Genomic DNA, 21,686 nt, shown 5'->3' with positions numbered 1-21,686 from the left:
TATATTTTATTGAGTTATTTCAAATAAATAATAGCGTCTTATAATTCAGATTGACAACCACTCTTCTCAAACTCAAAGTCAAAAACTAAAGACAAAACACTGTTAATAATTACAATGGCAACAGCTCTTACAAGATATGTACATACAGGTCAGTTGCTATCCTGTGACATTCTCAGTGATAGGTCTAAATATTAAATAACACAAGAATCACATACTAAATTACAGATACTAAGATTAACAATATGTTTTTTGCAACTGGAAACAATAATAAACATTTTTAGAAAGAGAAAGGATGTTAACAGTAATAAATATTTGTACAAGAAGTAAGGACGTGTCAGACGTTTTGACCTTCAAATACATGACCATTTAAAATCCGATTAATCATTTTGAAACACACTGTATATTAAACTTCTAGGCTTTGAATTCCGTTAATTTAGCACTGACATCTAGTATAGGAGACGCGTATACTTGGTTAACGTCCAAGATCTGAAGAGAGCTGCCACCACGAACGTGGGTGAGGATAAACAGTGGGCGGGTTGTTTTCGTCCAATCACACTCAACCTTCAGCCAATGGGCGCGGCTGTCATTCTGCTAGTCTACTCCACGTGGAGTCTCAGTCACATAAGTGCGGATACTCTGTTGCCGTACTTTGCAACTTCAATGTGGAGACGGTGGGAAGGTGCTTGTGCGCGGAGGGACAAGGTGGCGTAGAGTAGATGTGGAGAGTAGATGTGTGGCAACACTGTGGGTTGAATGTGATTGTTGCAGCTGGTGGGCGCGCTCCGTGGACTTCAAAATCAGCCGGTCGTTAACGTAGCTATCGCGTCGACTATAAACAAACATATTACTTGAACTACATTCCTATATTTAACATCTTTCATCTTACAAGTTCTAGGAAACTTAGTTATAGTACAGAGTATAGTAAAAGCGAGTCAGGTAATTTGCGTCAAAGAAATAATGAAACTTGGAACCTTCTGACACAGTAAAATCTGTAGATGTCGCAACCGCTACTGATATAGTAAGTGTAGTTTTGTTTCACATTAAATGTCTGCCTTGTCACTAAATATGGTTATGCTAGTCAATGAGTATTATGCTGTGGATGCTTCTTGTACATGAAATCTACCTTCTTGTCAACGCATTAGGTCTGTGCACCTAACTAAGAAGTATTTGTTATTATTTCCGTCACTTTCCTGTTTCTACAGGGTGAGGTGCAACATTACCCTCTTCCCATTTGAAAATTTCGAGGTAATTCCAAGATGTCGGCTTTCAAGATGGCCGCCATGTTGCATATTAGCCCCATCTGGTGTGCCCCACCCCCATTACCCATATCCGAAGTTTCATCGTCCTTCGTCAAGCCGTTTTCTAATTAAAGGGTGAAGTTGGACTTTTGTCTCACCCTGTACTTCACGGTAGCATTTTCACAACGTCTTTGAATTGGTATTGCAAAATCTCTTCCTTTAGAACCACTTTTTAAAACCTATTCGGCTTTCTTTTCACGTTTATTTCATTTTTTTCGGTTCTCTTAGCTTTTTCTATCCACTTCGCATTTTTCTTTTTCCAGCTCTTCCTGTTTTGCTCAGTCATCTCCCTTTTTTCTCGTAGACAGACATTGATGCTTCTGTTCTATCTTGGATCATTTTCTAGTCGCTATGGCGTCTGATCGCCACGCGGGAGACTCTGGTTCAATTCCAGGGGTGGGTGATCTCAGGTCGACATTTTTTCGGCCTTGTCACCACATAAATCGGCTCTGAGGCTCAAATCGATGGGAACCTGAGATTAAAGTCGGCCTGAACATGGTGTGATAACATCACTTCCAGAATAGCCGAGATGAAAAATGTGTGGGGCCCTACCTCCCACATCCCCTAAATGTGCTTTCATGGCACGGTGCTATATGCGAGGTGAAATTTACGTTTTTACCTTTACCTTCTTCAATCTCCTCATTCAATCCGTTTCTATTTTTAATCAATGTCTTATCTATGCTCGTCGTCGCCTTGTAATCAAGGAGTCCCGGGTTCAATACTCGGTTGAGCCTCATGGTGGTTCGGATCCCACTTTAAACTGTAGGTCTAGTCCCAATTAGCCTTACTGTTCATAAAGTGGACTTCCGGGTTCGTATCCCGGGCGGGCTTGGTTGTTTGTGCATGTCCATTCATCAATTTCATCATTTCATCACTCATCCCCTTCTTCGCAAATTAGTCAAGAGGCACAAAATGCGAAGTAAAATAAACTAAATCAATCAATCAAATCAATCATGAAGTGGACTTCAAAAACCAACTCAATCAATCAACGAGTCAACAAATTCGAATCTGATAGACAATAAAATCAGTCGCCTTTTATCCAATTCAGTCAAACTATAATATTTGACAATGAATTAAACAATATAAGTTTTTTACATGGTTATAATTATTGTTATACTCTTTGTACTGTTCACTCAACAAGTATGTTTAAACTAACGAGGGAACATTTTTCTGAGCCATGTTTGTCAACAAAACTCTTACATCCTTGCGATTATGAAGCCCGCACATGCAAGAGCTTAAGCAGGTTGCATAAACACAAGGCGCTTGAGTCTTCTCTCGCACCACAGCCGATTTAAAGTGGAGTGGTCGTTTCGCAGCAGTTGCGCATTTATTTCAATATCGTCCGAATGGACACTGCTACTAAAAATAATAAAACGGTATACAAGAGAGTATGAATTTCTCCCCATTTTGCAAGTGGAAACGTTTCTCTAAATTTATTATTAAGCTATACACAATGTTTGAAAAATATGATGAATGAAAATTTTCAGAATTCCATCCTATTCCTTATTAATGTAGCAGCTGGGAAGGTTCTGTTGGAAGATTGAGAGCCAGAAGTTTTGATTGTTCAGACTTTATCTACTATGGTTAGTGGTTTAGATAAAATTATTCACATGATCTGACCCATGGTAATTTTGCAGAAATTGCGGCCATCTTGGATTTTTCGATTTATTTCTTTAAAAATATATTATCGCATAATATGGCAATGTAATATGTCATTTTATATCTTTTTGACACCCAGGGTGGAATAATGACATGTAAATCGCATTTGGAGAGATAGAAGTATGTGTTTTGTAGAAATTGACTGCAAAATTTAAAATGCTGTTATAGTTTTTTAACATTTGTACATTTTATTTTCCATTTTGCGGAATAATTCCTGCCTTGCGAAGAATTACTAATGAAAATAGTTGAATTAGTGCAATTTCCATCAAAGTGAAATAGAAAAGACTTTCATGAAGCTTATGTTTGTTTGATAGCGTAAATCGAAAGAACAAGAAAAGTTATATAGGACAGACTTCGTATGACAGAAACTCCAAGAATCAAGTGGTGTGCTAAATGATGGGGTAATTATAGACATAGACGACTTTTCTATCACCTTATATCAAAACGAGTAACTAAATCTTTAGATCAGTATCCTCTGCAAATGACTTCAAAGAAAACAGACAGGTCTTCACTTCAAGGCCAAGTGGATCAAAATCCATATCAACCGTATGTGTGGTACGTAATCAGTTAAAATACAAGGGAAAAACATAACTTTTCCAAATTTGCGAGCGTTGAAGAAACAGGAATTTCTCTAGATGTAGTTTTTGAAATAACTTCTACGTTAGTGATGTGTCAAGCGTTTTGCCTCAGGCGCAATATATCGAAACAAGAAGTTCAAAGCCTCTAACAAGACTCGAAGTGATCCTGTATCAATACCAAAGATTGTAAGATATGGAAATTTGTCGAAGGTTTAAATTTTCCAATGATCTTCGTAATGAATGTATGAAGCAAAAGCACTAACTTAAAATTTCAAAGATATTGAATCTATGATCGTTGCGAAGTTTTCATATCCAAGGGAAAAATTCCTTTCTTAGCTTGTCTATCCGTCCATTATCGCAATACGTTTGTAGATAAATGACAGTCTACTGGCGTTGTTAAGGTATGTACCAATAGACTCCGCGAAGAAGCAAAAAACTATGACTTCAATTTGGATGGAAAATTTGGTGATGTGTGTGATACAAAGTCAGTGATGAAGTTTGAGCAATTTTAACCAACGCAACTGCGGTGTTTCTACAAGAATTAGCAGCTTCAGCCTCTAAAACCCTAAGTATTTGGCGTAGATGCAACGCATTGTTTCAAGTTGCTCTCTTTCTTATTCACAATGGGTTGAAAACAACTGCAGTGCACATTGCCAGTTCTCAAGTTATTCACATTTTAAGTAAATCAAAAAAAGCTTATCACTATGTTCAACCGTCAAGGACTCTATTGGTGCTCTGATATTGTCCTATGCAAAGATCAGATGTTAGCAAACAGAACTATCATCAGAGTTGAAGGACACTGTATCCCAATACCACATTCAATAATCATAGAGAGGAAGCTACACTGACAGGTATGCATGGAACACACGGCACAATACTCATTCTTTTCCAAGATCGTGAGGTTCAAAATTACGAATCACATTCTAAACTGGAAGAAATTGATAGTCCAGAAAACTATGTTGGCACATTTGGTATTGATGTTACATCACGTAGTCAAACAAAGAAATGGAAGCTTAGCAATTGCTTCACAATTCTAAAGTAAAGAGAAGATGCACTATTTCTAGTAATTTTATGTCAAATAGTGATTTAGATACAGCATCTGACATTAGAAAGCCAGAAAGGGATTTGGAACAGTTGTGGTGTCTCTCGCGATTTCTTAATTCTGTTAATACAACCTTGCTGACAATGAAGTTCGACCAGAAAGGAATACGTGATTAAATGCACAGAGGCATAGGCGGTGGAATGGGTGACCGGCAGAAGTGACGCATGTGTGTAAGAGGAGGCGTGTGAGCAGGCAAGAATCATGATCCCAGCATGTTGCACCCAAGGTCACGTAAAGAACGAAAACGGGGAACAATACGCGTGACATTGAACTTCGACCAGGCACCAGACCCATGCGGAAAAATTCCAGATAGTGGCGCATTCGACGGAAGCATGACGTCACGGACACGATAAGGGAGTCCGCCGTATATAAGCGCTTGCTATGCACCGAGGAACCGCAGTGCATCATCACCATGGCCAGGGGCAAACCTATTGACAACACCGTGAGGAGAAGAGTGGTGGAGTTGCAACGGGATGGACTCAGTGAATGGAAAATAGGGCGCCAACTGAACGTACCCAAGTCAACCGTCCACTGCATCATCAAACACCACCAAAATACGGGTACTACAGAGCCAGGTAAGGCCCCCAGTCGAAAACGCCAGCTGAGTGTGCGTGACCTACGGATATTTATGCGCTATATCCAGACCAACAATCATGTTTCTGTGGCCGAATTACGACTGTGGACTCGAGAACGCTTTCACATTGAAGTGTCAACCAGAACCATTCGCCGTTAACTACAGCGATGCGGTTACCGAGTGTACAAGGCGAAACGTAAACCCTTCCTTTCCATGTTGAACAAAGGCAATCGACTACGGTGGGCACGAATGTACCGGGGATGGACATTTCGGCAGTGGAACAGGGTTTTGTGGACGGACGAATCCATTTTCAGTATTATGTACGGGAAAATACGGAAAACAGTCATTTGTCGGAAGGAGGAACAAAATGAAGCAAAATGTTATGCATGTCGGGTACAGAAACCTGCGTCAGTGATGGTATGGGGATGCATGACGGCATCTGGGGTTGGACCACTACACGTCTGTGAGGGCATTGTGAATGCACACGCCTATACACGCATACTGGAGCGGCATCTTCCCACAGTGCAAAGGCACCTGTTCCACAGGCGGTGTCTCATCTTTCAACACGACAATGCCAGGCCTCATACAGCGCGGCTGACAAGAGAATGGTTGACTCGCCATCACGTGCGAACTCTGCCATGGCCACCATCGAGTCCCGACCTCTCGCCCATTGAGAATGTGTGGCGTGTTCTTAAGCGACGTGTGCAACAGAGGGGACCCACGACAGTGGCTGCTCTTATCGCCTGCCTGCAGGAGGAATGGCACCGCATCGATGTGGAATACCTTGAACGACTCGCCCGCCACATGCCCCGACGCATTGCCACAGTTATTCGCCGACGGGGCGGCGTCACACCATGGTAAACAGGATCCCCTCTAACAGTGGTCGAACTTCAATGTCACGTGTAGATGGACGAAAATGTTTTATTTTGTGTGAACACCATACATTGCTGCGTTGCAGCGGAAATTTATGTTTTCCTTTGTTCCATGTAGGCTGCTGAATAAAATATGTTCAGCATATGCATGTGTTCTCCTTCTTTCACAACACACTCCTATATTTGTGACTGGTCGAACTTCATTGTCACTAAGGTTGTATGTGTCAGCTTCACTTCCCTGAAGCAATAGACATACCATAAAGATATTCCCTTAGGAGTGCATTGTTTAATCATCTATATCGACGGACAATCACTGGGTTTACTCCAATCCTTCCATACACAGCAACACAATATGATTACACACACTCAACCATGGTCAACTTGCAAGATGTTCTGTGATCAATTGAACCAAGAGGTTTTTTTATGGCGTGATGAAGGAGTATATCGCATAGTTGAGGAAATTCAGCTTCTTCACTCTCTTCGCCTAGGAGATTTAATTTGCAAAAAGTCGAAACCTCATGTATCGGACTGTATCTCAAAACAAGCGAAAGTTTTGATATTTTTATAGAAAATTGAACGATGGGCCCACGTTCAGCTTAAGGAGTTGTAAATAGACATCATTATGCTCAGGCAGTTAGAACAATTTTAATTATTTATGGACTCATAGAAACACTTCAGCAGAAAACATTTTTAGGAAATTTTCAAGATCAAAGTATTCAAAGGTGTTTTCAATTATTCACGTGTGTAGTTCTTTCTCAATGCACGAAGAAAATTATTTATCGTGTGAAGCAAAATATTGTCCATTTTCTGGTCAGTAGCACAATATATTTTAGGGAATTCCGACATAATGGCCCCAATTTCAGTCAAGACTTTGTCATTAGGATATGTTTCTGTCTGTATTAGGGCCGCTTTTTTGAGACCTTCCTTGAGCAGACAGACAATAGTCGGGACTTTCGTGTATGCAGTATAAAAAAGTGCTTTCCACTTTTCTTTGCATTTGATAGAATTATGTACGTTGGTGTACTTCATATTACAATGATTGCTTGAAATTCAATGAGGAGCACCCTGTGATACATGAAGACTTCAAGACTCGTTATTTCACCGTTCATTCCAACAAAATATTCTGCCTTAGGGCAAACATTAGAGCAACATTACAATAAGCCAGCCAGTTAAGGGAGAAGGATGCATAATAGAATTTGGACGATGGTTCAATGTGCAGAACAATTCATTGCAAAGATACTTGCCTCATCTAGATAAGCTAGAGACGAAATGAAGTTCCAACAATACAACCAAGTAAAAAATGTTAATTTTTCGAAATGTTGTCCCTCCGTTTTCAAACATGCTCTTCCACATAAAGCGTGCTTACTTTCAGTGCCATATATAGATGAATGTACTGGAAAACAGCCCAACACTGGGTCCTTTAATTACGATTATGTAGATAAGACAGTAGACAATCCTATTGTAACATCACATTTAAGACCTACTGATTTTGGTCCACCCTGTACATGCCAGAATTGCCGGGAACTATGGTATATCCTTGCAGACTTTGAAACATCAGTTACTGTACATTTTTAAAATGCAAAAAGGTCAGCGTGCTTGAAAACCTATAAAATGACATACTACTGTACTCCACAAAAAATTTAAAGAAAAGAAAATTCTAAAATTCAAACTCGCGGAAATTTCTATAAAATGACCACAAGTCAGATCATGTAACCAATTTTTTTTTAATGCCTACATGTAGTAGAAATCATATAAACAAACAAATTTTCTGGCTCTCAAAAGTCCAACGGAATTCTTCTAGCTCCTAGACTATATGGAGAAATAAACGCACCAACTTCAAGTTACAGCTAATTAAGTGGAAGTTCCGACTTTTCCGTCTGCTAATCAAATCTTCAATCTGTTCTCTATCTGTTGATATGTTGTTCTGTGCCATCGTTAGCTTGATATTCAGGAGAGAACAAATACAATAATGCTCCCATAAGCGTAATACAATTCTCCTTGCGTCCTACACCATCCTGATAGTGTTGCCAAAACCTCATGGGCATAAATGATCCAAATTTCACCGTAAATGGAGCTAAAGTTGTCTTTCAAGGGGTAAAATTTAGGAAGGCTGGATTATGTGTCTCCTAGTGTAATTTTAGGTATCAAAGGGGTGGAAGGTATTGCTATTACCGTTAACATTAAAGTGGTGACACTTCATTCTTAGTTTTCACCGTCTAGATCTGTCATCATCACCCATATCAATAATCCATCGAAGGTCGTATGAAATGAAAAAAAAAATATTCCCGGATCTTTACGTCAGCGACGGCGCCATAAAATGTAACTGGGGAGGTAAGGGGGGTCGCGCGACGCAGCAAATATAAAAATATCAAGTCACGTGCAAAATGTATATTTATGGCAAAAGTTGATGTATGTGGGCCGGAGCCAGTAGCGGGGCGAGAACCCCAGTTCACAGCCAAACAAGCCGGCCCTCGTGGCGGAGTGGTTAGCGCACGCTCTACGACACCAGGGTTTCCGGGTTCGAATTCTGGCCTGGGCATGGATGTTTGTAAATGCCCATTCCTCAATTTCATCATATAATCACTCATTCCCATCTTCGCAAATTAGACAAAAGTGACACAATCAATCAATCACAGCCAAACAAGTGCACGAAAGAGCCAGATATTGCTCCAACAGAGCTAAGTTGGCAACAGTGTCCGCAGCTATCATGGAGGAAAGAACCTTGCGCAAACCCTTCCTCGTGCCCTTGATATAAATTTTCCTAGAACTGCAAACCGACGTAGGTGACTGCAGCCCCGTACGCTTCCTAATGGCCTAAAAACATCTAGTATTGTTTCAATCCCTTCTTTTTCGCCGAACGCAACGACCAATCATCACAGACTTAGACACCCTTCAAGAGCAGTCTAGACTACGATTCGCGTAAGTCCAAAAGTGTTACGATAAGTTCTGTTCTCAATCCTGATGAAGAGCAGAAGATTATTGGAGATGTATTCAAGTATACTACTCTATACAGTTCGGTATGCTTCGAACACGAAAACAATATCAGAAGGGAAAGATTTGGGAAAATATTGTAAAAGTACTAAATATATCTCGTAATTTTTAATAATAATAATAATAATAATAACCCAGGCTCGACAGCCAGCGAGGTCTCACTACCATATGACTCAGAAGAGATTGTGTTACGGGATGACGTGTGGTCAGCATGACGAATCCCCAGTCGTTGATGTAGGTTTCCTTGACCCAGCTCTCAATCTCCTCACGATATCACTTGTAATTCTCTGTTTAGACATTTGGTTACACTACTCTGAATCTTTTTAAATAAACAGTCGCAAATATATAAAAATTATCCCTTTCGCCGCATGGACTCAAATCAACTTTTACGATTGACAATGGAAAGGAATGTTTGAGGAATGAACTTCATTGTGTATAATAGGTGATCTAAAATACAAAAATGCACTTTTCAAATCAAACTTTGTCTAGGGGATTACGTAGATTCATTTAGGGTGATTTCATCTCAGATCATACATGTGCTGTCCACTCAGCATCACGGATTTCGCTGGAATAAATATATATATTAAAGGACCACATGGCATGTCCAAAAGTAAAATATTTTCCTTTTCTGTTGATTTGTTACAGTCTTACAAGCTCACAAAGAAAGACGCTATTTGATATAAAAAAGAAGAAAAAAATGAAATTTTCGTGCCCCTATAAATCAAAAACCAAAAATGGGAGAGACGTAACATTTCATTTATTTCAAAGCATGTTCAAAGTACTTCCAAAACCTTATTAAGGAATATATTTCTGAAACCCTGTTCAACTCTAATATTAAAAATCAAAAAACAAAAATTTGATTTTTTTTAGAAGTTCTAAATTTGTTTTTCAATAAGTGAAGAACCACAGGACATGATTTTTGCTCTGATAATATAATATGGAAGCCAGACTAACTATTTGCAATGCTATTTCTGCACAAACTTTTAACATCATGTAGAAATGTCTTTGTAAAAAATGAAAAAAAAATACATTTTGACCTTTTTCAGAAATCATTTTCTCAAAAACACCCTTCTCAAAATTTCTGAAAATTATACAATATAGTCTTTGGTTACTGTAATTGCAGGAGGTGTAATACCTTGCAAGATTTTTGTGTGTAACCGGGGAGGATTTTTTAAAAAAATGTCCTCCACGTTCCTTAACTTTTTGGATTTTACTGTAAAATATGTTACACTGGCAACACTGTTTCCAACTGCTGCTTATCAGGAAACCTATAGCATCAAATATAGTATTGGTAACATTTTGTGCGTGGATGCACGCTCATGTGCGCGCGCACGAGTGGGTAGTGGTGAGAATCTACTTAAAAGAGGGCCATTCCATACCATTTCGACCAACCCTTGTCGTATCCTAATTTTTGAAAATATTAATAATTGAATTACTCCTTTCTATGTCATTCAAGTGTTCAAAATCGACATTTCAAGCTTGCGTTTAGATCTGTCGGCCATTTTTAATTTGTCGCGTTTGGTAATTTTACTATGTTCAGACGTTTATGAAAATTGCTATAGGGAATTATCCAAATCTTCAGAAATAATTGGAAGGCATCAAGACTTAAGCACCCCTCCCTCATCACCCTGAACTCAAAATTTGCACTTCAAGTGCTACTAACCAGACACTATACAGCATCGTCGTCTCAGATAGCCAAACGCAACGCAAAGATATATAAATACTATAGAATACAAAATTGAAAAAGATTATTGACAAGTTAATGTTCACTATCTATTCATGTACCTTCTTTACTTTATAATGCATAATCATATATTTTTGGTGCTCATTTGGCTGCCTGCTTTACTGATTTCAGGGCCTATAAATACTTTCTCTACGTAGTTGCCAATACTGGTCGATTCACGACCTGTCCACTGTAGATTCCATGTTCAAATCCTAACCTGAACATGGGTATTTTTTTGTGAATGCCGCTTCTTCGACTTCATCTATTAATTCAAACTTATAGTCTTCATTAGCATAAAAGGCAAAGAGCACGATAGAATGAATACACGTGGTGAGTTTCTTTTTCTTGATAATTAACTTGAGCCACATTATGCAGTAGCTGACTGATGACAACGTGCATCATAGTAGATACGCTAACTACAGTCAATAACTATTGTAAATACCATCCAGAGTGTGAGAAAATCAATAGAACAATGTATTTGGTCATGGAACAGACGAAAATATACTACCATTTCACGCCAACACCCTTAAAACTCAACATAAGCACCAGCATAGTCGATACATTTCTATAAAGGTTTTGGTACATGAAGCATTGTTGTTCATAAGAACTCCTGGGGGTTTGCAACATCACGAATGCTGGTCTCCAGCACAGCAATGGATCGTGTTCGCGTCTTGTAAACTTCACCTTTGGCCCAGGCCCACAAGGAAAAGTCACAAGGTGAAGACCACTCTATTGGTCCACGACAACAGAGTTGGTACAGAATTAGCTTTTATTCTGTGTGACAGTTGCCATTATACAATGGTTTCAATGTTATGTATTACCAACTTAAAAATGTATTGACGTATATGGAGTTGCATAAATAAATATACAGATTCTCACAGAAAACTTCTATTATGAAGAACGTAGAAACTAAAGGCCAGCGGATCGTTTGAAATGAGAACGTTGTTAGCAAAACGTCTAATAATATATTGTTACAGGAAACAGTTAGTGAGATATCAACTGGTGCTGTATCTACGAGGAAGATAACGAACACAGAAACGAAAAATGCGGACGTCCTCTTTCCCTTAATCAGCCTGGAAAACAGGTACAAGGTAAACCTGAAAGGTCGCCGTGTAACGGAACCTTAGTTACTTGCTACGAGCTTAAAAATAGATCAGTAGATTTGGGGAAAATATCCTCATGCCTTGCCTGAGGAACTATGGGGCCTACGAAGAAAATTTGAGTTTGACTTTGTGTTCTATGTCCACTTTATGCACACTAAGTGCATAAATACATGGTAAATGCCGGATCTACAAATCTTGAGCCCCCCGCAAAATGTTACCAAAGCCCCTCTTTACCTACCTACCTTTACACCCACCACACACATATATACATACATACATAGACATATATAATGTATGTGTGTGTGTGTAATTCTTGATCACATGTTAATAAAGTCACATATAAGGGACTAGAGGTTGATCCAGTTATCTATAAATAGATACCTCTAGGTATACCCCTTGTTTACCAGTTATCTATATATAGATACCTTGACAAGGTCGTAATTTTTACGTCATAATGTCGCTATTTTTCGCTAGAATTACGATTTTCTTCTTTTATATTATTGTTAACACATATACTGCACCGTAAAGACTCTTTCCCCCCCAAAAAAAAGGGGAGGAAAATGCCGGAAAATGGCGGCTTCCTTTGAAACTGAGTCAGTGGCGCATAGACATGTCTTTTGGGGGTTACACGTTGTGTTCTATTACTCGTATGATAATAATGCAATTATTTTCTTGCTCCAAACATGCCTGCGATCATTTTCATTTGTATTTTGACAATGTCCTGTACTTTGTTGTCCAGGGCCACAGCGAGGAAGGGACATTTTTCTTCAGACATTTTGGAATTTTCCGGTTCCTCCCCTTCCCCGCATCATATATACACTCACTGTGCATAAATTGTATGTAGTCGGAATGTATGGTTCATTCCGCGTATAACGATATATCACTCGTCTGTCTAGAGCAATTAACATCCGATCTACAGCCATTTAAATGAAAGTCTCCATTTTGCTCAAAATTGGCCCGGTAGCAAGGAGCTTACCTGGCAAAATGGGCTTGGTAAATAAAAGGTTAACACCTCGTAGAAAAAGTAGAGTAAGGCCGGGTACAATTGGTAATGACAGAAACAGGCTAGGCTTATGAGAAACCACATAGGTGTGTTCCAAGCGGTGTTCCATTGGTGGCCGCCATATTGAATTCAACTCAAAATTTTTAAATGAGAAGGGGATTATGTGATATATACGCGTATATGACACTGTTTTCTCATACCTGGAAAATGATATATTTGTTACAATCATGCAGTCATAACTTTTCCTGATTAAAGATAGGCTGAAGAAGCCTTCACCACTGCATTTCTAGTTAAAGTCTAGCCTTATTTGATCCTAGTCTCACTGGCACACGTGAAACTCGGAGTGGCTGATCTAAGGTCGGAATTTTTCCGACTTTGTCCCCGCATAAAGCGGCTCTAGGGTCCACCAGGCCTCAAATCAAATGATAACCGGGGAGTGAGATGAAGGCGGCCTCAGCGTGGTGCTGATCACATCACCTCCAAGATAGTCGACATCGAAAATATGTGGGGCCCTACCCACATATACCCTAAATGTGCCATCATGGCACGGTGTTATATGAACAGGAAACGTTAAGTTTGCCTCTATATATTGTATTCGTTTCTGTACCACTGAGTAACTACGTTTATTTTTTACATACGCATATACGGGGTGGCCAGAATTAAAGTTACCCAACTCAGAGCCCTCCGTACCCTGTTCGATGCATCGTAGAACTCTGAAATTTGGTGAATCCACTATGAAGCGTTCTTTCTTATTTAATGGCATGGTGATCCCTTCCGAACTTTTGTTAAGCACTCCCGTTAAGTGATTCAGCAGAGTTATTAATTAGATAGACATTTGTTAGTAGCTGGAAGTTGCGAGAAAATAATATTTCTTTTATTGCAAGATTGCAAGGTAAAGGCAAATCCATAATCAATTGGAGCAGTTTACGTCATTATTACAACCCATCATGGAAGTATAGCGCCACATTTCAACCTGGTGACGGAAAATTGAATTATTTTTTATCGCCATCCTCTTCCCCATGCTCTGCATTGTGGATTCACCAAATTTCACCACAGTTCTACGATGCTTAAGGGCTTAATTATCTCCGCCCCCCCCCCTCCCGCACTGCGGGATTTTGCGACTTGTAGATCCGGCACTGTACATGGCCGACTATACCATATCTCTGCATATTTCTAAAATTCGGCTAGCAAGAAAGAAAAAAAAAATAATGCCTTGTTTATCATTCTGATTTAATGATACAATTGATACAAAAAACACGTAAATATTTTTTTAAAAATATAAGAAAAAATTAACGGAAATTTATGTAAGTGAACTTGATTTTCTTTAAAAAGTGTAAATGAATATTTATAAATTCAGGCGCCATGACGACCGGGCTCCATCTATTTTCTACCCCTGGTTCCGCTTACCACAGATGCAAGAGACTGATTCGAAATAAATAAACGGTTCACGATATCTTAGTCGTAACGCTTACGTCTTGTAATCAAGGAGTCAGTGGTTCATTTCCCGGTGTGGCACACTTTACAGTGGTTCGAATAACACTTAAACCGTAGGTCCAGTCTAGATTACCCTGGAGCATGAAATGAACTCGAACAATTACATTCTAAAACTTAAAAGCGCATAGACATGACAGAAATCTTAACAGCACATTCTCATGAAATGCTTTTAATATTTACTACAGACATTAGATACGGCCAATTACTTACGCAATCAGTGCCTGGAATAATACCGACTTTGTATTGATATTTTCTTATTGTAAATAGCCTTTATGCCTTTTTTCGCTAATCGTGACAATGAGGGTGAATTAAGATTAGGAGAAATTGATGAAGTGAATTTAATCCATATTTCTCTCTCTCTCTCTCTATTTATCTATCTATCTAATCTACCTACCTCTTTCTCTCTCTCTCTATTTATCTATCTTTTTAATCTCCCTACCTCTTTATCTCTCTCTCTCTCTCTCTCTTTCTCTATCTATCTTTCTCTGTCTATCTGTTTATTTATCTCTCTGAGAGAGAGAGAGATAAAAAGAGAGAGAGGTTTCTTCTTCTCCTCCTTCGTACATCGTCCCTCAAAAGAAAGAAAGAAAAGATCTGTGTCCATAACCCGGAAAGGAGACTTCTGCCTTTCTCTTTCCTTCTTTCAGAATGGAGAAGAAAAATGACTTTCATATTTCCCCTCCTTTTCTTTTTATAAAGAGAAAACATATCTTCACTATCTTCATATCTCCCACTCTCTCCTTCCAATTTTCTCTCTCTGTCTTTCTTTCTCTTCTCTCTCTCTCTCTCTCTCTCTCTCTCTCTCTCTCTCTCTCTCTCTTTCTCTCTCTCTCTCTCTCTCTCTCTCTCTCTCTCTCTCTCTCTCTCTCTCTCTCTCTCTCTCTCGCATTATCTATCGTGAGGAACCTAAGGTCGCAACAAAGCATCTCTAGTAGCATACTCTGTGTTGAGTCATTTTCTTAATCTCTCTCCAGTTTTTCCTCTCCTCCCTCAGATAAACTTCTACAGTCCTTCTGCATATAGTCCTTGGTTTACTTTGCTTCTTCGCGGATTCTGTTCCAAACACTCTTTGCTGATATTTCCAAATCCCCTAAGAATCAGTCCAATCCGACCATACACTCTTACAAACGGCGGAAACGAAAAATTAGACGATACCTGAGATGGCTGGGACCCGGGTTCGACTCATGGTCAATCAAGCTACATATTTTGCCCTGAAGATAAAGAATTTAGAACACTGATATTTTCGTTTTAAACATCGTGGATCTCTCAATATTTTATAGGGGTGTAATGGATGACTTTCCATGTAATACACTGAAATGTCAACCTCGCTTCCATATAGTACACCCTGAACTGGATTTTGCAGACCAACGAGGCCACGGCGGTCTGGTCCTATGCTAAGTGTAATCCTCTGCAGGGCTATGTATGTGTGTTGTTCTTATGTGTGCTAAGTGCCCTTTACAAACTCGGCTTTTAACCCAGGTAAGAATATTTTTGTCCGACATTATAGTTATGTTCAAGTAGTTATATTTTAGTTATGGTAAGGGGCTGTACCCCATATGATGTGACAGGTGGAAAATAGCCTAACTGCTGACGCACCCAAAATTTCAAATTCAATCAATATTTTTATAACTATTTGTAAACAAATTTTATAACAAGAAGCCTGCCTATTGTAATTTTTGTTTTGTTGTTCATTGATTTGGTGTTTTGAGTCTACTTTATGCACAGAAAGTCTTAGAAAGTCTTATGCTTAGAAACGATATTTCGTTTCTTGCTTAATAAACGTATATATATATATATATATATATATATATATATATATATATATATATATATATAAAATTTGAATTTTTCATTAGTTGGAAAATATGTAAAATAGTTTAGTAAACTCACTTACACGCGTATGTTTCCGCTGCTTATTAAAAAGTTATTTAATTTTGTTAATCTCTTGGATTTTGTAATTATTTAACTCTAACTCTGGCACAGCACATGGCCCTATAAGCCCTACAGTTTAAAGTGGAATCCGACCACTGTGCCATGTGCCTCCACCGGGTATCGAACCCGGAACCCCTTGATTACAAGGCGACGACGTTACCTGTACGCCATCAAGGACTGCCTTGGTTTGTTGCTGGTATAAAAAACCAAGAGAGTTCATTACATCCAGAAAACTATTTTCTCTGCAATGTCCTATCTCTCACACTTTCAGGGAAAGCGGACAACGAGGTTGCAAATGTGACACGACTGGTACCCGAGACCACCAATTAGTTCATAATTCCCCCTCCAAAGCATAATTAGCATTTAAGACAAGCAGGCACAGCCTGCTTCGATAAGAGCTCGCCTTGACCACAGAGGCGGTACATCAAAGGCACGTGTCCTTAATAACAAAAGGAAATCGTGTAATTGAGGGCAGTCGACACGCAAACTAAGCTACGTCGACAACAGTCCGGACGAGTCAAAACTCCTCATACTCCTTCTGAGCTATATAACAATGGTTGACCTCATTTACTGAAAATTACTGGTAGTTCGTCGCAGTGCAAGGTTGAAGGAAGAGCAGTGTAAGTTTTCTCTTAAATGTCTTCTAATCAAATGCTGATAGTTTTGTTCATAATTACTTAATCAACATGTCACATGTTATTATTTAACACTATTATGCTTTTCTTAACCACAGAGATGTGCTGTGCCAGTACAAAATCCAAGAGATTAACAAAATTAAATAACTTTTTAATAAGCAGCGGAAACATACGCGTATAAGTGAGTTTACTAAACTATTTTACATATTTTCCAACTAATGAAAAATTCATAATATTTTTATTAAGCAAGAAACGAAATATCTTTTCTAAGCAAAGGAAAGTTATTTTTAAATGATACCTTAAGGGTTTTAGACCACATTTCAATTCAATTTCGAATTTCATTATAAACTCTCTGAATAACAAAAAATTGGTCCAAGTTTTTCAAATAGAATATAACCAAATTCTTAAACTAAAAAGAAGTACCATTATACTTTATTTGTCTCGTCTATCTCCCTCTCTTTTCTCCTGGAAACAAAAATATCTTGTTTCCCGATAAATCGACCTTCATGATACAATGCGGCCACGGTGCATAAAGTGGACTTAAAATAAAAACTAAAATAACTCTCAAACGCAGACACTTCTACAGGGTGTCCATAAAATGTGGAACAATTTAGAGAACTAATGGAAAATATATTTCTTGATGTAAAACATGTCTGCTACCAGTCTCAACGCATTTCCTCAACAGTCTCCTTGAATTATCTTCAAAATGTAAGGAACCAGTGCAGCCATTACCATTTCAAGGTAATGATCCAAATCCGCATACACACCAAAATTTCAAATTTCCCATAGGCACTGATGTACGGGAGGGGGAAGGGAGATAAAGAGCTACTACAGCCTCTCCAGAAAATGTGAGAAAATCAAAATTTTAAAATGAAAACAGAAAATAACTCGGGAAAACGAAAGTAGCAAATTCAACCCCCCGCCTCCGCCAAATTCAAATAATTCCTGATCCCATTTCTATCCTGTAAGAAAATTTAAAAACAAGGTTAAAAATGTTAATACGAAGTACTTTATAATCTTCTACAACACAACAATATAATATCCACCTTGCAATTCCACCCCCTCCGAGAAAAAAAAAATCCTACGTACGCTAGTGCCTATATAAAGTGCATAGGGTTCACGTCAGTTGACCGTGGTGCACATTTAACACAGATACTTCTCACAATCCAGCGTCTGGGAAACATATCATCAGAAAATCACCATTGGTGACAGACTTTCTCGTTCTCTGTAGAATACGGAAACCAAGAAGAATCATATGGGCAGGCCTCCTTCATAGAAAAGAAAACAACTAATTAACTCTCTAGCTATTTTGAACTGGAAGGTTCATGGCTGAAGAAACACAGGCCTTCCATCTGTCCCTATCCTGAGAAAGATCTATATTCTCTTTTCCATCGCTACCGATTTCCTTTAAGTCCATCTCAACATTATCCCTCCATCTTCGTCTTGGTTTTCCTACTGGTCTCTTACCATTAGCTTTCCCAACAAGAATCCTGTAAACTCTTCTTTCCTCTCCTATTCGTGTCACATGGCCTGTCCACCTAAGTCTCCTTGATTTAATCATTCTAACAATACCCGGTGGAGGCACATGGTGGTTCGGATCCCACTTTAAACTGTAGATCCAGTCCCAATTAGCCTTACTGTGCATAAAGTGGACTTAAAAGAACAAATCAATCAATCAATCAAGCTCAGTTTGACGCCACGAAATGCCATAGCCAGACTTATCAGCAATTTTCCAACAAATTAGCTAAGCAATAGTAAGACTTTTGAAAGACGTCTAACAACTCTAGTAAATATGGCATTATCTTCATCTTGCATTAAATAATATAGTATTCTCTTACTTCCATATTGACAACTGCATTTGACATCGCCTATTACAGGTGAGGTTTGTTGCTGAAATTGTTAAAAGCTTGCCTAGATGTAATATGAATTAAGTGAGATTAAATATACACATCACAATGCAAGTAACTTTTTTCCCCCTATTTTCAGGAACCCAAAAATGAAGTTCTTTTCACAAGCGGCTACAGGAGTTCTATTACTTATCACGTTTCAGGTAATGCCTTTTTCCGGACACCCTCTATGGCGCAGCCTATTATAATTTTGAAATAAGTCTTACTTAAGTTCTATGTTACTCCTGTCTTAGTAAATTAGCATATCCATTGACAAATTGGTAGGTTGCACTATTACTTATCATACACCCTGCTGAGCCGATACCACTTTGACCCGATACCGATACCGATTCCCATCGATACCGATACTTGAAAAATGTAATAATTATAAGTTGTTCTCAATGTTGATCAATATTTGTGTGTGATACTTCGACTACGATTACGTGTATGAATTTACGATGAATTTTACTTCTATATTTAAGAATTACGTAAGAAAATGAAAATACGAGTTATGTAATCACAAGATCCAGTTTTCAATCAAACATTGCTACAGAATAGAAAGAAAGTTCGAATCTTGCATAATTTCCAGGATAACTAGTAGACTCAGCGAAAGTGTATTTGCGGACCACATGAGGTACCAAAATGCCGGAAAAGTATCGGCTGGTATCGGTAGATGAATTCCAACCGATACTTTCAGATACCGATACATCGGCATCGGTATCTGCTCAGGTCTATATACAGAGTGATTCAAAAAGGACTTTACAACTTTGAAAGCATATAGAAATATATTCAGATAACTTACAGAGTCGGTTGAGGTGCCATTGCAAAGTAAAACACTTCAAGTATTGACTCACGTAGTCCATTAGTACCGAACTCACTCACCAGTAGCGCTGTCAGCATTGTTCTTGAAAATGACTATTTTTACTGGTGCAGAACGTGCTCGCTGTGTGTTGTGGTTTCACGAGACGCAATCGGCAACTGCAGTGCAACGTAAGTTTCGTACGGAGTATCGTAAGTCCGAGATTTTCTTGATACCCGATTCCCAGGTCGGTGGATTGGTCGTGCAGGTTAAATTGCATGGCCACCTTGCTCCCCAGATTTGATCCTGCTAGATATTTTTCTTGTGGGGTTTCATTAAAGATCGGATTTTTGTACCACCTTTACCTGCTGATCTTGCTGAGCTGAGATTTCGAATTAACACCGCCGCTGCAGAAGTGACGCCTGACTTACTGGTGAAAGTCTGGAAGGAAATCGACTTCAGGTGGGATGTATGCCGCATTACAAATGGTAGCCACATCGCCACACACACATATATATAAACTCAGGGTTGCCCCGAAATGAAATAAAGAATATAGCACAGGTTGAAAATCCACTTTAATTTTAGAAAAAAAATCTGAAATTCAGCAAAGTTTGTTTAAGAGCTACTGTTAATTTCTATTAACACAACCTCTATCTCTAATATCCAACAGGCCATAAGCCACTCGGGGGCGACTCCTGGCTGGCCCACGTGGCTGGGCGGCAGCGGAAGCAGCGACGGCCCGGCGATGCAGAGTCAGAACGGCAACGCCAACAGGAACCATGTGAAGAACAAGATCGACCTCACCCAGGAGGGACTCGACCCCACCACCACCATGACGTCACTCATGCTGGGGAGCATGGCGGGCAACGGAAGAGACCTCGACTCCATCGAGGCGGACAACGCCCGGGATCAGCTCCAGGTCATCATCAAGGAGGTCATGGACGATGACAGCACTCCTCCGGGGATGTACAAGAACGTCGAGAACCTGAAGGCGGTCATCGACGACCCCAGCTCGGAGATGTCTGTGAAGCTTTCAGACATGTCACCCATCAAAACCAACTCCATGTGATTCTGACCCAGAGCCAATTCCAGCAACGACCCGGTTAACCTTGATGGTATTCGACATGTGCTTCACTTTCCAAAACATTATTACGTTCGTCTTGATAGAAGCAGCATCAGAGCAAAAGATTGGTTGTGGTTTCATGCAAGAACATCGTACTTCAAAAAAGAATAATTAAATTATGAATAAAGACAGCTTATTTTTTTTAAAATGTAAAAATCTGTCGTTCTATTCACATCACTCTTCTATCACTCTAAATTGGACTGGTTAAAGTTACAGTGGTGTAAGTCACTTTTTTTTTAAAAAAAAAAAAAAAAGACTGACTCACAGCACTTTGCTGATCAACACAACAGCTGTTTCCTTTATCACTAAACCTTTAACTGTCGTATGTTGACAGTTGAATGAATCTCTGACTTACTTCATGTGACTTACACCACTGTAACTATAACCCGTCCAATTAATTCTGCCATTTCTGATTAATGGTGACTATGGGAGCTTTCAGACAGAAGCGACAAAAGTGAAGCGACAGGCAACACACCTAAGCGAAGAGCGACAGGCGACACGTGTCGTTTAAGCATTTCACCAATTGAACGCCAGGTTACATACCCGGTGGAGGCACATAGCTTTTCGCATCCAACTCTAAACTGTAGGTACAGTCTCGATTAGCCTTTCTGTGCATAAAGTTGTCTTAAAACAAAAACTCACACCAATTGAACATAAACTTTCGTGGCCTGATATGCCGCTACGGTGTGAAACGTTGCTGCTGATTGGCTCGTTTCCAAGCGGCACGTATCGCTTGTCGCTTCGATCTAAAATCTCCGCACATGCGCAAACACCAGTTCGAAGAGAGACGGTATTGAGAAACGGCCTAGTCCAAGCGACAAACAACACGTATACCTTGTCGTGTCTCCTCAGTTCGAAACATTGCCCTGATTACTGAGGGTTCGCTTCCAAGCGACACTCGTGGGTCTGAAGTA

At 39.3% G+C, this 21,686-nt stretch overlaps 1 protein-coding gene across 1 annotated transcript; it reads left to right on the top strand.

The window, feature by feature from the left end:
- The first annotated feature begins 16,915 nt into the window (after positions 1-16,915).
- Positions 16,916-20,913, top strand: LOC146001970 (uncharacterized). Its single transcript, XM_083139692.1, has 3 exons — positions 16,916-16,949; positions 18,951-19,014; positions 20,320-20,913. Exons 2-3 carry the CDS (start codon positions 18,961-18,963, stop codon positions 20,716-20,718), a joined length of 453 nt encoding a protein of 150 aa, XP_082995818.1. The 5' UTR covers positions 16,916-16,949; positions 18,951-18,960; the 3' UTR covers positions 20,719-20,913.
- Positions 20,914-21,686: the final 773 nt, after the last annotated feature.

The sequence above is a fragment of the Lepisma saccharinum genome, chromosome 18, assembly GCF_977018435.1.
Source record: "Lepisma saccharinum chromosome 18, izLepSacc3.1, whole genome shotgun sequence".
NCBI classification, from domain to species: domain Eukaryota; kingdom Metazoa; phylum Arthropoda; class Insecta; order Zygentoma; family Lepismatidae; genus Lepisma; species Lepisma saccharinum.
Note: the sequence above shows the minus strand (reverse complement) of the source record. Positions and strands in the feature narration are given on the sequence as shown.

Coding starts and splice junctions, on each gene's coding strand:
- LOC146001970 (XM_083139692.1), top strand. CDS start 18,961: ATGAAGTTCTTTTCACAAGCGGCTACAGGAGTTCTATTACTTATCACG. Junction 19,015..20,319: donor TATTACTTATCACGTTTCAG/GTAATGCCTTTT, acceptor AATATCCAACAG/GCCATAAGCCACTCGGGGGC.